This window comes from Odontesthes bonariensis, chromosome 19, assembly GCF_027942865.1.
Source record: "Odontesthes bonariensis isolate fOdoBon6 chromosome 19, fOdoBon6.hap1, whole genome shotgun sequence".
Classification (NCBI taxonomy): Eukaryota; Metazoa; Chordata; class Actinopteri; order Atheriniformes; family Atherinopsidae; genus Odontesthes; species Odontesthes bonariensis.
The window spans coordinates 26,275,886-26,288,888 of NC_134524.1; the positions used below are offsets into that span (position 1 = coordinate 26,275,886).

General features: G+C 43.2%; 1 protein-coding gene across 10 annotated transcripts in view; it reads right to left on the reverse strand.

Annotated features, from left to right (window-relative positions):
- Positions 1–1,686: 1,686 nt before the first annotated feature.
- nrxn2b (neurexin 2b) overlaps positions 1,687–13,003 on the reverse strand; it is a 694,839-nt gene continuing 683,522 nt past the window's right edge. For 8 of the 10 annotated variants that reach the window (XM_075451530.1, XM_075451529.1, XM_075451528.1 and 5 more), the window contains 2 exons: positions 12,586–12,664; positions 1,687–4,819 (listed from right to left, as the gene is read on the reverse strand). In XM_075451530.1, the coding sequence (XP_075307645.1) occupies positions 3,915–4,819; positions 12,586–12,664 (984 nt within the window). In that variant the 3' untranslated portion in view covers positions 1,687–3,914. The remainder of the gene's footprint in view (positions 4,820–12,585; positions 12,665–13,003) is intronic. The other 2 variants (XM_075451532.1, XM_075451531.1) reach the window with 1 other exon arrangement.

A 13,003-nucleotide genomic window follows, 5' to 3' on the forward strand; every position in this document is an offset into this window, starting at 1 on the left:
AAGAGTGCAAGTCACACTAAATATTAATACATTTGTGCATGTGTCTAGAGTAGTTTTCTTTCTTTCATCTAAGGAAGTATCTCCCCCTCTGTGCCCTCCTGGGGAGGAATGACTGCTTTTCAAAACTTTGATGTGTTTAACTGGGGTCTGACAATTTTGGGAGAGAGGAAAAATACAGTTTTATGTGTGTAAATGTCCTCCAGCATAAATACTGTGTATACTGTATATTTGTCAGTTTCTAATAATGTTAAAGAAACAGAGCTTTGCAAACCTACGCAGCCCCCTTGGCCTTTTTTTCTAATTTGTTGCATTACAACGGAAAAATATTGAAGATCTGGTCCTTCCAGTTATCACTTCAAGTCACACATGGAAATTACTGACATAAGTGTTACATGTACTTTGCATACAGTCTATATATGTGTTGTGAAAGACTTAGGCAGTAACACCTCTAAGTGAGCAAGACAATGAGGAATAGAGTTTGAGAGAATAAGACTGACACCACAAAACTCCAGCCAAGAGAGAACCAACCTCATGAACCAGGCAAGGGAGGCGTTAATCAGAGAAGCCAAAGGTAGGGGGAGCTGCAAACTGTGAGCAGAGAGTTTCTGTCCATAGGAGCACTTTGGGATAGACACTCCCCACAAACCTGGTCTTTATCGAAGACAGGTTAGGAAAAAGCCATCTGAGAGACTCCCCAAATATGTCAAAGAAGGCACATTGTGTGCAGCGTGAACCCAACACCTCCCATCACCTCGAGACCATCCTCACATTAAAGCATGGTGGAGGCAGTATTATGATTTGGTGATGTTTTTCATCAGCTGGGCCTGGTGGATTGGTCAGAATGACAAATGGTGTTAAATGCAGGCAATTTGTTGAGGATTGCCTATTTCAGCCTCCCAGTGAATTGAGACTGAGACAGACAGCAACAGTCAAGTGGTTTAAGGTGAAAACATTTAATTGTATTTGATCTAAATCCAGTTGAGAATCTTTTATGACTTAATCATTTCTGTACACCAGCAGAACCCATCCAGCACGAAGGAGCGAGAGAAGTTTGGTCTTGAGGAATGGACAGGGAGTCCCAGTGGCTGGATGTGCCAAACTTGGAGACATACCCAAAGAGACTTGTAGCTCTAATTAGTTTTTTTTAAAAAGGTCTCTCAAAAATACCGGCTTTGGGGTGGGAATTCTTATGCACGCTTGAGTTTTCTGCGAGTGAGATGATGTGCTGATCAGCACTGTAGAGGTCAAGTTTTCCTTTGATTTGTCACCTGTCTCGACTTTAACTAGAAACCTCTTTTGGTTATTAATTCACAGCACGGTGTGAAATATCCCTACACAGCCAGAGAAAGTAACTGACCTTCATTCATTTTTATGTAAAGGCTTATTTGGAAAGTGATTCAACACCAGTTACTTTTAGGCTAAAGTGGAGCCACTTTGGCATTTTTACAAAGATGTGGTTGAGAGGTTTTTGTGATTACATTTTAGTATTTTTCAACAGTTTGTCATAGGTTTGGTTTAAGTGTTGTGATGATCAGAAATAGATCAGTTCTACAAGTAGTGGCTTTGTCTGGCAGATATTGAGCTGTTTCTTGTCAAGTGCAGGTAGTAGCACATTTGTTGAGATACTCTGCATAAATCATGCTTGGAAGACAAGGAGACGATGAACAGACCACGTGACTCAGGGAGTAAGAAGTATATAACCAAGTGTATTCCCTCTGTTAATGTACACATATTTAGAGTCATCTCACTGGAACACTTTACAATAACATTTAGAAAGAACAGGAAGATACTGGGAGGAGTATGCTTGGAACAGTGAGAGAGAAACCAAACAAACATGGCAGGAGAGTAAATCGATGGAGCCTGTCAAATGAATGGCTGCCATCGTGTCTCACCATACAGACAGTGATAGATATAAAACAAATAGAAACTGCAGGACTGACACAGCTTGCTTTCTCCACAGGATATGAAACATACAATCTGCCATACAAGGAAGGAGATGCAGGATGACGAAAAAAGACAAAAACAGATTTTAGGATGACAGATGGAGGATGGAAAAAAGGGGAACTTCTCTCCTCTGGTAAAGGAGAATCTGTCATTTTTGTTCGTAACCCAAATCACATTTGTTCAATCACCAAAAGAAAGCACATAGAAATTTCCGTTTCCCAGAATCATTGTCATTTTTTTTTCTCTCTCCAAACAGGAATGACAGAAGGGAAAACACGTTTCTCTTAGTAATGGGATGGGAGTCAAATATTTAGACATTTCACAAACTTTTTTCTGTATTTTCTTTTCATGGTTCAGTTTTCTTTTTTTTTAATAGAGTTGAGAAAATTGGAATACTAGAGTTCAGTTGTACATCTTCCAGGGAACTGCCGTTCACCTTTTTATTTGTGTGCTTCTCCCACAAAGTTTGCTTTGCCCATTGGCTGCCGTCAGTCCAGTCAGGCAAAAGGGGGGTGAAAGACACAGTCACTTTTTCTGCTGCAAGATATTTCTCTCCACAGTGGAAATCCAGCAAGAATAGATTCAGAATGACCCTTTAATGTCTCTCGCTTCCTCAGAGAACATAATCAAATAACAAAATTGAAAGCAAACTGAAGTGACCGAGTCTTGCAGCAGAGCATTTCCTCAGTCATACTGTCCATGAGAAGGGTAGGGGTCTCAAGAAGGGTACTGGGCGGTGAAACTGTTCCGACGTCAAAAATCCTAAAGTCCATCTTCGCTGTGCATTTTCAGCAAATTCATTTCTTCACTTACGATTTAGGTCCATAGGTTTCTGCAACGTCTATACATATATTTATAATTATATAGAACAGAGTTCTTCAGGTTTGCTGGGGGTGTTTTCTGTATTTCTGTGATTAGTAAGGATGTGACAGTTTCTCTGCAACCCCAAGAGGGGGCACCTTGGCGCCCCAGAAACACATCACACACATCTGCTGGAACAACGAACGACCAAAGGGGTTTTGGCCTCAACAGGTTTTTGGCCGCTAAACGTACAAGTTAGCATCCGATAGGTTGGAGCGGTTGATACCTCACATAGTTGCTACGTTTAAACGTCGTTATGATCATCAGTCATCGTATTTTTTAAAAGGTTTTTTTTGACTCCACAGAAAGAAAAACTGTTTATCTCTTTTTCATAAATGAATACTACATGCTTGAAACACGGCAGAGTTTACGTCGCATCAGCTGCTGGGCACCGTAGAGAAGGAGAGAAAAGGAGCGCTCGAACGAAAGAGAGGAGGAAAGAGCTCTGAGCAGAGGTGAGAGACGTTGGAACACTTTCAGGCGTGGGAGAGCTGGATTCAACGCAGCGTTTCTCCGAGTTGGCAGCTTCATCTTTTCTTTCTTTTTTTTTTTTTTACAGAGGGATGCCAAGTTGCTAATCTGAGCCAAGTTGGAAAAAAATTGCTGATACTTTTAAGGTGATTGTATTCACCACAAGCTTGCCTCAGAATGAAGCAGAGACTTTGGCATAAATACTGTTGGCGATACCTTCCTACAGTACTCAAGATATTATATAACCTGCTAAAAGCTTACTCATGAATGACTGTTTTATCAGCATTTGCTACATTGTTGTTGGCACAGTATGTGTTTTTATTCTGTGTGTTTGTAACCTTTCCTTGTAATCGACCGAGTTAACATTTAATCATAATTGAGTCCAATAAAAAAATACAATACATAAAGGTGTGAACAGAACCACGATGCCACTGTGCCATCTAATTTTGTTGCCTCCCTCTGATTAAAGTACTAAAGGTAACTCATGACCACCTGAAAACACTGAGTTTTAGATGAATTTGCCACTACGTTATGTTTGCTGCTCTCCACACACTGCCCTCTCTCCCTCCTCCTCTCTCGTCTCTCTCCTTTTCTAAGTGTGTATGCTGCCTGTCTCTGTGTGTGACAGTGCCGCCCTCTCAGACGTAGTACTCCTTGTCTTTGTTCTTTTTGTTCTTGGTGACTGTCTTGGCAGTGCTGGGTTGTTTTTCCTTCACCAGGGCTCCGTTGCTCTGCGTGGCTGAGTTGCTGATGTAGTTGCGACTCTGGTCCACCTGATAGGAGCCCTCGTCGCGGTTGCGGTACTTGTACATGGCGTAGAGCAGGATGAGGATGCAGAGGGCCGCGGCCGCCACGATGCCCACCACCATTCCTGTGGTGCTGCTGGACTGCTGCACCTCAACGGCACCCGGCAGGCCTCTCTCTGGAGATGTTGGGTCTGGAGTGGGAACATGGGGAAAATTTGGCGGGTAGGTTATTCCCGGGATTCTACGGTGGCCTGGATCTGACGAGGGGTGGGCCGGCGGCAGCAGCACCTGGTCCCGGGTGTTCATTTTTCCAGCAGGGATGTTGTTGCTACTACTACTACTACTACTGCTGCTGCCGCCGCCGGCTGTCTTGATGCGAGGATTTAGTTGGTCTGGGTTGGCAGTGGGGGTGGAGGCGAGAGGGGGACGGTGGGAGATGGGGTATCGGGAGAAATGGCGATCTCGAGGGTTCAGGACACCACCCTCGACAGCTGGGGGAGGAGGGAGGACCGTCCTGTCAGTGACCAGGGGGGAGTTTTTGTAATAATCCTCGTCATCCGTCTCAGTCATCTCCCCTGAGCCGTACGCTGACACCTCAATGGTCTCCTCGCAGTCCTCTTGATCCAAGGGGCAGGGGGCGCGGCCATTGGGCAAGGGGACGGACTCTTTGGTGGTTTCAAACAGGGTGAGGAACGGACGGTAGGTGGTGGGGGGCGAGGGAATTACTGGGTAGTGGGTGGCAATGGACGGGGGGTCTAGGGAGTCCACCGTTATTATGGGCAACACTAATTCACCTCCTAGGACAAGAAAGAGACAACGAAGGAGAAGAGTGTTAGAGACCAGCTGAGACTGAGACTACCTGCAAATGCACAAAAGAACAGTTCAAATGAATACAGCAACACCAGTATTAGAACAGCACTACAGCTTAACATGAGGTTAGTTATATGTTTAGTCTGTTCTATTTAAAAAAACTTAATATGTTGAATAAATCTGAACTGCAGTAAGTGTTACAAGATGTAAGAAAACATTCTATCCTGCACCTGTTTCTGACTGTCCTGACCTCATCTCCCTGTACTGAACACACACCTACATGTTATATCACTAACACATAATAAATGTAGACTACAAATAACAATTAAACATCTGTTGTACTACAAAGCCTATTCTTAACTACTAACTGTCTTGTCTTGCCTACACTAGCACTCAGATATTTCTGCTGTGAGTGGTTAAATAAGATAGCAAACCACGAGGTTCAGGTCACTTACATCAACAAATTGGCCGCATGATTTTTGCATGAAAAAAAAAATTACAAAAAGAAAGCTGTGTAAGATTGTTCTCGGATAGTGAAACAACTCCCCCACCCCCTTCTTTACCTCCTCTCATATCTTTCTTGGGTGAAAATTAATCATATTGCAAAAATATATATAGTTGAATTATTCAATGTCAGCCCCCCTCCTCCCCCATCCCCAAATATTCTTATAAAGAATTGTCTGAGTCCCATTTTACCCCCTTTGGGCATGGTGGCTTCATGGCTCAGTTCTTATTAGGAGCAGCTGCAGGAAACCGATGCCCCTAAAGTCTCAGTCCAGGACTCTGAGAGACAGAGTAATAAACCCTACTGGTGCCTTTTCCCCCATGAATCCCTCAAGTCCACTTCCCTCCCAAACACCATACATAAACATGGGTCAGTGTTGTTCCCCTCAAACAGCCGCTGACAGTTAGACAATAATCTTAATGAGCCAGAACTTCTCATAAAGTATTAAGGTAATCTCGACGTCAGCCCACCTTAAATATGTTCACCCAAATAAAAATTACCGGGTGTAAGATGAAGTGGAAAAAGCTATATGCATTCAGGAGGAATCCGTCTGTCACAAACTGAACTATTACACATATTGGGGAATGTGGAGTGGGAGTACAAAGCAGAAAATCAGTGCATTTTCTAAGTTTTCTGGTCAGTTAGGCAGATACGCAGGGGTAACAGTCAATGACACAGTTGAAAAACATGGCAGAGTGGATTAGATTGTATCACATCTTTGGGAGAGAAAAAGGGAAGGTAACAGCAGAACATGACTAAAGAAATGCCAACATCAACAGCATAAAATCATGACTTTGGCTCTTTGATTGATGAGGTAAATCAGAGTGACTCAGCCGGAACAGGGATGGTTAAGGCAGTTCAAGTATGATGGGGGGGGGGAGGGGTGTAAAGGGAATTTTTAGAATTTCTCTGTGGCTTTTTAGTCAGCTCAGCAATGTTAAAAAAAACAACAAACACCTTGTCAATTTATACAACCACACATTTTTCACTCACAGAATGGCTGCGTTAACAAGGTGACACATTTGTGTTAACAAGGTAATTTCAACATGTCAGCAAATAACAAATTTCAGTAAAACAGAGAAACAGCAAAATGTGAGAGCTGTAAAGGGAAAAAAAAACTTGTAAAGCTTAACCCTTCTAACTTCTTATATCAGTACCATTGCTGGAGAGGCTAGTTTCCATGGCAATGCTCAGGTTATCTCTCTCGCCACTCTATCTGCATTTTGAAGGATGTATTTCACCTTGACTGGAGGACAGCAGAGCATGGTGGCACATTTGAGGAACACCGAGGAGCCACGCCTTGTTGGACTTCCCACATGTGTCTGAGAGCAAATTTTTTTGGTTTTGTCAAACTTCCAGAGGAAAGAAAAAAAAAATAAATCAAGATTTGGGGACCAGGGCACATGTGTGATAACATACTAGCTCTGCCGTCTGTGACAGATATGCTGCAAGAGCAATTTCAAGCTTTTTACTGCTGCTGGCAGGTCACCCATTACTGAGGAGTTTTCTCCACTTATGATGTACCCTTGTTCATCAGTGTGTGCAGCCGACACCGAGAGTGGATGTCCTCGTGAGAGTAAACACACACTCTAATCCTTTCAGAATCAGGAATGTTGTGTTCCTCTGCCTTGAGTTCAGCTTATACGAACTCACCATAATAGTACAGAAAAAGAATTGCTTAGATATTGAAGAGGAAGATAGGCAGATATTGTACACACACGTCTATAAAAACGTGAAGGATTGTTCCATCAAATCCCTCACACTGCTCTGCTGTACTCTTAGTGTGCAGTTATCAAGTGAAGCATCTTTTCATTTCCCATTGTGCCACTGCACCTGCTGTTTAACTCAATCAACAACTTCTATTGGTTCTCCTTGCCCTCACCACTGCACCTTATTGTGCCTGTATGCAGCTCTGATTCTCCATTTGACATCCACAGGCAGGCTCAGAAAGTTGAGTTCATGAGAAAAAAAAAAAAAAAATTTTTTTTTACAGTTGTCCCTACATGTTCAACTGAAAAGTGCCAAGAACCACAGACTGATGTAAGCCAGAGTAAATGCAAGGGTTTCATAGGTATGTGAAAGTGAATACGAGATAGATTTAACACGACATAGGCCATATAGGCTTTACCGACACCAGTTCTGATGCACACATAGCCGGAGCATTCATGCTTCATATTTCCGGTGTGTGGTTGTCTCCGTCTGTCAAGCGTTGAAGCGAGAAAAAACTTGGATATTCGACCTGATTGAGCAGCTGATGCTGTAGAGCCATGTTTAGTCCACATGATGAAATTTCTTTATCTTTACCCACATGCTACTCCACCAAACAGTGAGTATGACTCAACACCCCCCCTCTATTTACTCAATATGAGAGCAGGGCAGATGGAAACTGATGCATCAATGTCAGTGTCCTGACAAACATAGTTATTCTGCCGATCACGTCTCTCCGCTCGCATCCATTTGAAATATTTAGAGCAAAAAGGTTGTTCGGAGGTTGAGCCTTCTGTAATTCAGCTTTGATTAGGCTGCAGATGGAAAATCCAGCAGCGTGTCCGAGCATAATATATTTTCCCTTGCTTGCTTTTGAATTCCAACTACAATAGGTGCAATTATGCCCGTATAATCTGTGCAACAGGGAACAAACCTGCTTCTTCATACACAAGGCTCCATAAACTGTTTACAAAAGCTGCATTTGTTGCTGTCGCTGTCAGGCAGAGGGATTTATTTTGACAAAAAAAAAAAAAAAAAAAAAAGGAGACGATGCCCTGTGTATATATAGTGTGTCGGTGGGAGCTAACCATTTCCTGCAGTTAAAGTCACCTCCCCACAGCACTTTAGAACCTGGATTGTCTCCATAAACCTGGCAGATTTGTTTTTCTGGCCGGCCTTTTGTTTCAGTCTCACTGTGGTATAAAAGTCAGACATGCCTGGAGAATCTCCACCTGATGTAGAGATGTAGCTCTCTACTACTTCACCACTATTCTGCCTTTTATCTCGTTTTATTTTTTCTTTCTTACCATGGTGCTGCAAACGAGAACATTTGCTTCAGTTTCCCCCTGTCTTTTCCAATAAATGTCTGTTGAATTAAAAGGTTTTTAACCAAACAACTGCAAAGCTAAGTCTCTTCTGAAAAATTCAGGGAATGTAAGACTAATTAAAAAAAAGAAATGAACTGGATTATGAGGTTTGGACAGTCAGTGATTCTGTGTTTTCTTCCACTCTCAGGGGGAGACACCACCATATTTCTTCATAGTTTGAAGTGTGTGTTGAAAGAGTCCCCGCTGAGAAGGCAGCTGCACGAAAAAAAAAAAAAAAAAAAAACTCCATTCTGCATCCACCGCTGTGGGTTAACATTAGATTCTAATTATAATTTAAATTATGGTTTGGATAGCTCACAGCAGACTTTGTTCTTTGGAAATGAGAAAAAGCAACAGTAACGAGAAATTAAATTAAACGGTTACAAGGCTGAGAAATTCAGTCCTCAGTTTCTGATACAAGCCTTCGACAACCACCACGTCAGCATCTCTGCAACGACTGATTTCCCTGACCCTGATCTAAAAAAAAACCAGAGTCACTATTTTGTTCATCAAACATATCTCGAGAGCTTAAATATAGGTATTCGTCTTTCTTTAAGTATCTTATTCATTTAGAAGAAACAGAAGACTTGTTCTACTTGAATAAGTATTGACGTATCGACCTCATTTCCCACAAGTTCAAGTGTCTGTCGACCTACGAGACAGCACTGTGTGGAGGCACCTTCTGAAACACTGAAAGTGCCCTAAAGCCCGTGCTAAAGTGAAAGAAGTTTGGAGACACAGACAGACTTCCTGAATAATCTTCGTAATCGGGGCGAAGGGCTGCTTTTAGATGGAAAACCATCACTGCAGGGGGTTGAAGTCTCTGCAGAGATCTGAAAATGAGACTGATGCTCCCCATTCAATCATTTTGAGCTTGTACATTTCTCTCAAGAGGAACTCGGAAAACCCAGGGCTTGTAGGATAATTTCCTTGAAGACTGATGGCTCTTTTTACCGCTACAGGTTCTTTGTTCAAGTTGTAGGCGAAGCATCGGAATGCTGGCGTAAATTGGACATGTGAGCCTTTAATTAGTTTTTCAGACGTGTCTCAATGTGTCATAAACATAAATAGATATTGCATTTTGATTGGTTTCGCGAATTTTTGATTAATTATGTAATTAGTCAATCAGAGGCTTGGCTTGGACATTCCAGTTCTGTCAAAGACTCACCTAATCTGATCTCTGCTGTTCAGAGATAATCCAGGGATGCAGTTCAAGCCTATAGATTGCCAAACTGTGCAATCCAAGCTGTGCAACCCATATGATCAACCTGGGGCTGTTTACTCGTTAAGGGAGATCAGAAGGATCTAACTGACAAACAACAGACACCCAAGACTCATTGACCGGGATCACACCAGGCTTGGGGGCTCACTGCTTTGGGTCATCCCTCATCTATCCCCCTGTCTCCGACTTTCACTCCGACACCTAAATTGAGCTTTTGCAGGTTGTCTCTATAGTATGTCGTCTGATGAATTATTGAGGAGCTCCTCAAAGCTCTGATCTTGTCAGAGTAAAACTGATATAGCGCCTACAAACATCCCAGGACTGATAAGTAGCTGGAAGGTAAGCCAGAGAAAGGCAAAGTGTCATGTTGGGGAAGAGAAAACGCAGAAAGTAAAATAGGGAGATAACATGAAAGATTAATTGAGCTGAACCTGTTGTTGGAGGAAGACGTGTTCCTTAATTGTGTGCTACTGTGAATGCAGTTAGTGTCCATAGATGACTTTTTCATGTTGAATAAGGCTATATTTTCAAGTCTCATTCCCCTGTGCATATGATCCCGTTGTCACCCTCGCTGCAGTACGTTCAGCCTTCTAATAGGAGTACTTCCCATTCCTGGGTCTCGTCACCTATCTAACTGAAGCTCATTACCAACACTGGAGGATTCAAACCACAACTCTAATTGGGCGATGTATTTAAGGCTTCTCTAACTGTCTAAGTTTAATTGGCCAAGTGGGAAAGTCAGGATTTGTTCACAGGAATATCACTGTACTCGCTCCCTCAATTTTGTATCCTCTCCTTCGCTTCCTCTTCCTCTTTCGTCTGTATCTGTTTCACTCCTCTCCCCATTTTTCTGTTCTGCTCTGAGCGCAAAGGAACGTGACACACATCTCAATGACGGTGATTCCCGCTAGCTCTTATTTGCTCATCTCTTCCTCGGGTCTTTCTCTCTGCACCTTGTGCCTCGACCGTTCTGCATCCACGTTGTGCTTGTCAGCCAGTGCGAGACAGTGGCTGCCCCACGAGCGCTGTGATTATTCCACATCCATTGGTCGTCATTTAGCATTCCACAGCCAAAACACTCCTGAAGCTTTGAGAAAACAAGTTTCATCTCTTGAGTCTTGAGACTGGTGTGTCCCATCTGCAGCTAAACAGATCGGTAAAGCAGGTGGAACTGCACTGGCTGTACACAGGAAGGGCTTGTATTGATCCCCATGAATTCACAGCAGTCAAAGCAGGTAAAGCTTAATAGAAAATCCACAGCTGTGCTTAACATTTTTTCTCCTTCCTTAAATTATTAATAAAGCCAAGCTTTTGTCAATATATAATTGAAAACATTGGGAATTTTTCCTTTCACACAGGCCTGTGTTTGTGGTGCAATGATGGGGGGAGGGGGCGACAACATGTGTTGCAGACAATGTTGATTCTTCTCTCCTTGTCCACAGCTTTCACAGGCGCTTATCCAACCTCGCTGGCTTGCCTTCCTGGAACTGTTGTTGCTTCTGGAAGGTGTGATACGGGGCATGTGGGTGCGCGCGCGAGCGTGTTTGTTGTTTTTCCCGAGAGGGAAAACTTTACACCCACCGAGTGAGAGAGGCAAGTGTCTGTCTGGAAAGGTGAGCATGTCTGCCGCTGTATGTGTTTGTGTGTGTGTGTGTGTGTGTGTGTGTGTGTGGGCAAAGAGGGAGCTGCATTTCCCCACAGGAGATTAAGCCTGGGCATAGCATCCACCAAAATACTCTCATTTCTCCTTTCGATAAGAGGGGAACTGAGGCTCTATTTCGGTCCCAACCACCTACAGAGCAAACCGCAGGAGAATGCTGCTCTCCAGTCTCTGAACACAGTTTCAGATCCGTTTCTCTTCACACAAAGACACTGATATGTGCTGTAATCTCCAGCTGTTTACAGTCCAACACAGCTCTAATCCCCATTCCTTGCTTATCCTTGGGAAGTGCTGTTCACAGATGAGAAATTATTTAGTTTCTCTCCTCCTCTTTTTTTCTTCTCTTTTTAACCTTTTAACCTGTTCTGACGTGTTTGCAGTTTTTCTTAGAATGTCTTTCATATCTTCCTAACTCTGATTGCGAAGATGTCTGTAGTTAAGTTTGTCACCCAATAATTTTCAAGTTTCTCACGAGCCGTCTTGAGCTTTGAAAGTGTACATGAAATCATTTCAATGTGATCTTTGGTGATAAGACAGATTCGCGCTTCTTATGAGACCACAATTGACTGTTGAGGCTCGTATCCAACAGAGCAGTAATCTGCCAATCAAAACATGGATCTGCACCCTTGTGCCTCGACTGTTCTGCATCCACGCTTCAGAGCGTGGATTGAACCTGTATGGAATTACGCTCTTAAGCCCGATGTAATCATCCCATCCCACGTAAGTTAAATCTGTAAACCAATTTCACAATAACAGCCACAGTCCTTACTGTAGCATTCTCCTTCACTGTATGAAGATGGTTCTTGGCAGTTTTCAAGTATGGCCAGTATAATACAGCTAGAAACCTCGGAGGCAGGGGGCGCACACATGACCTTAAACTGGCCCCTGCTGTCGTGGTGTCAGAATATATCTTGGCCTGCTGTGCTCACGAACTGTTGCTCAAGCACCAGGCCTGCCAGGCTACAGCTGTTTGCTGCACCGAACAAGCTGCGTTTGCACATTGAAACTGTCCTGCCTTGTTAAAGTCAGGGCAGGAGGTGCAGCAGCTGAGTAAAAGCCAAATATTAACATCTGGCAGACCATTTGAAGAACCACAATGCTGCTGGCTGCCTGCTGATTTAAAGACCAATAGGAAAGGGGCTCCGAGGGTGCGCACGTGGCCAATCAGAGCTGCATACAGGGGGCCAGTCACAGAGTATCATTTAGAAAAGGAGAAAGGCAGGACTCTAAGCAAGTTGGTTTTTGTTTCTGGATAAAATACAATGACAACAGAACTCCCTGAGTTGACTCACCATTTCCAGGCTCACACTCCTCCAAATCTTCGTCATCACTAGGACATTCCGCTGAAGCTACCAAAAGGTCATCCGCATTCTGGAGGAACAGAGAGGTGATGATGTAAGGTTGAATTTTAATTTTGCAGAGGACACACAGAACATCTAAGAGGATTAACAGTCTCTCACAATCACAGGGGATGTCTTCAGCAGCGTCGACACTGACTTTAACTAGAAACAAACTTTCTTGTGGCAGTTTGTTTGTGGTGACGAATGTGTTGAAAATATGCAGGTGGGTGTGCTTTGTGAGTAGCACTTATGTATTTATGAAAGCAAAGGTGGGGAGTGTGAGAGAAACCAAAGTGAAACAGACCCTTTCTGACCAAACCCCAGCAATATAAGTGGTGTAGCTTGTCTAAACAATGGGTATTTCAACAAT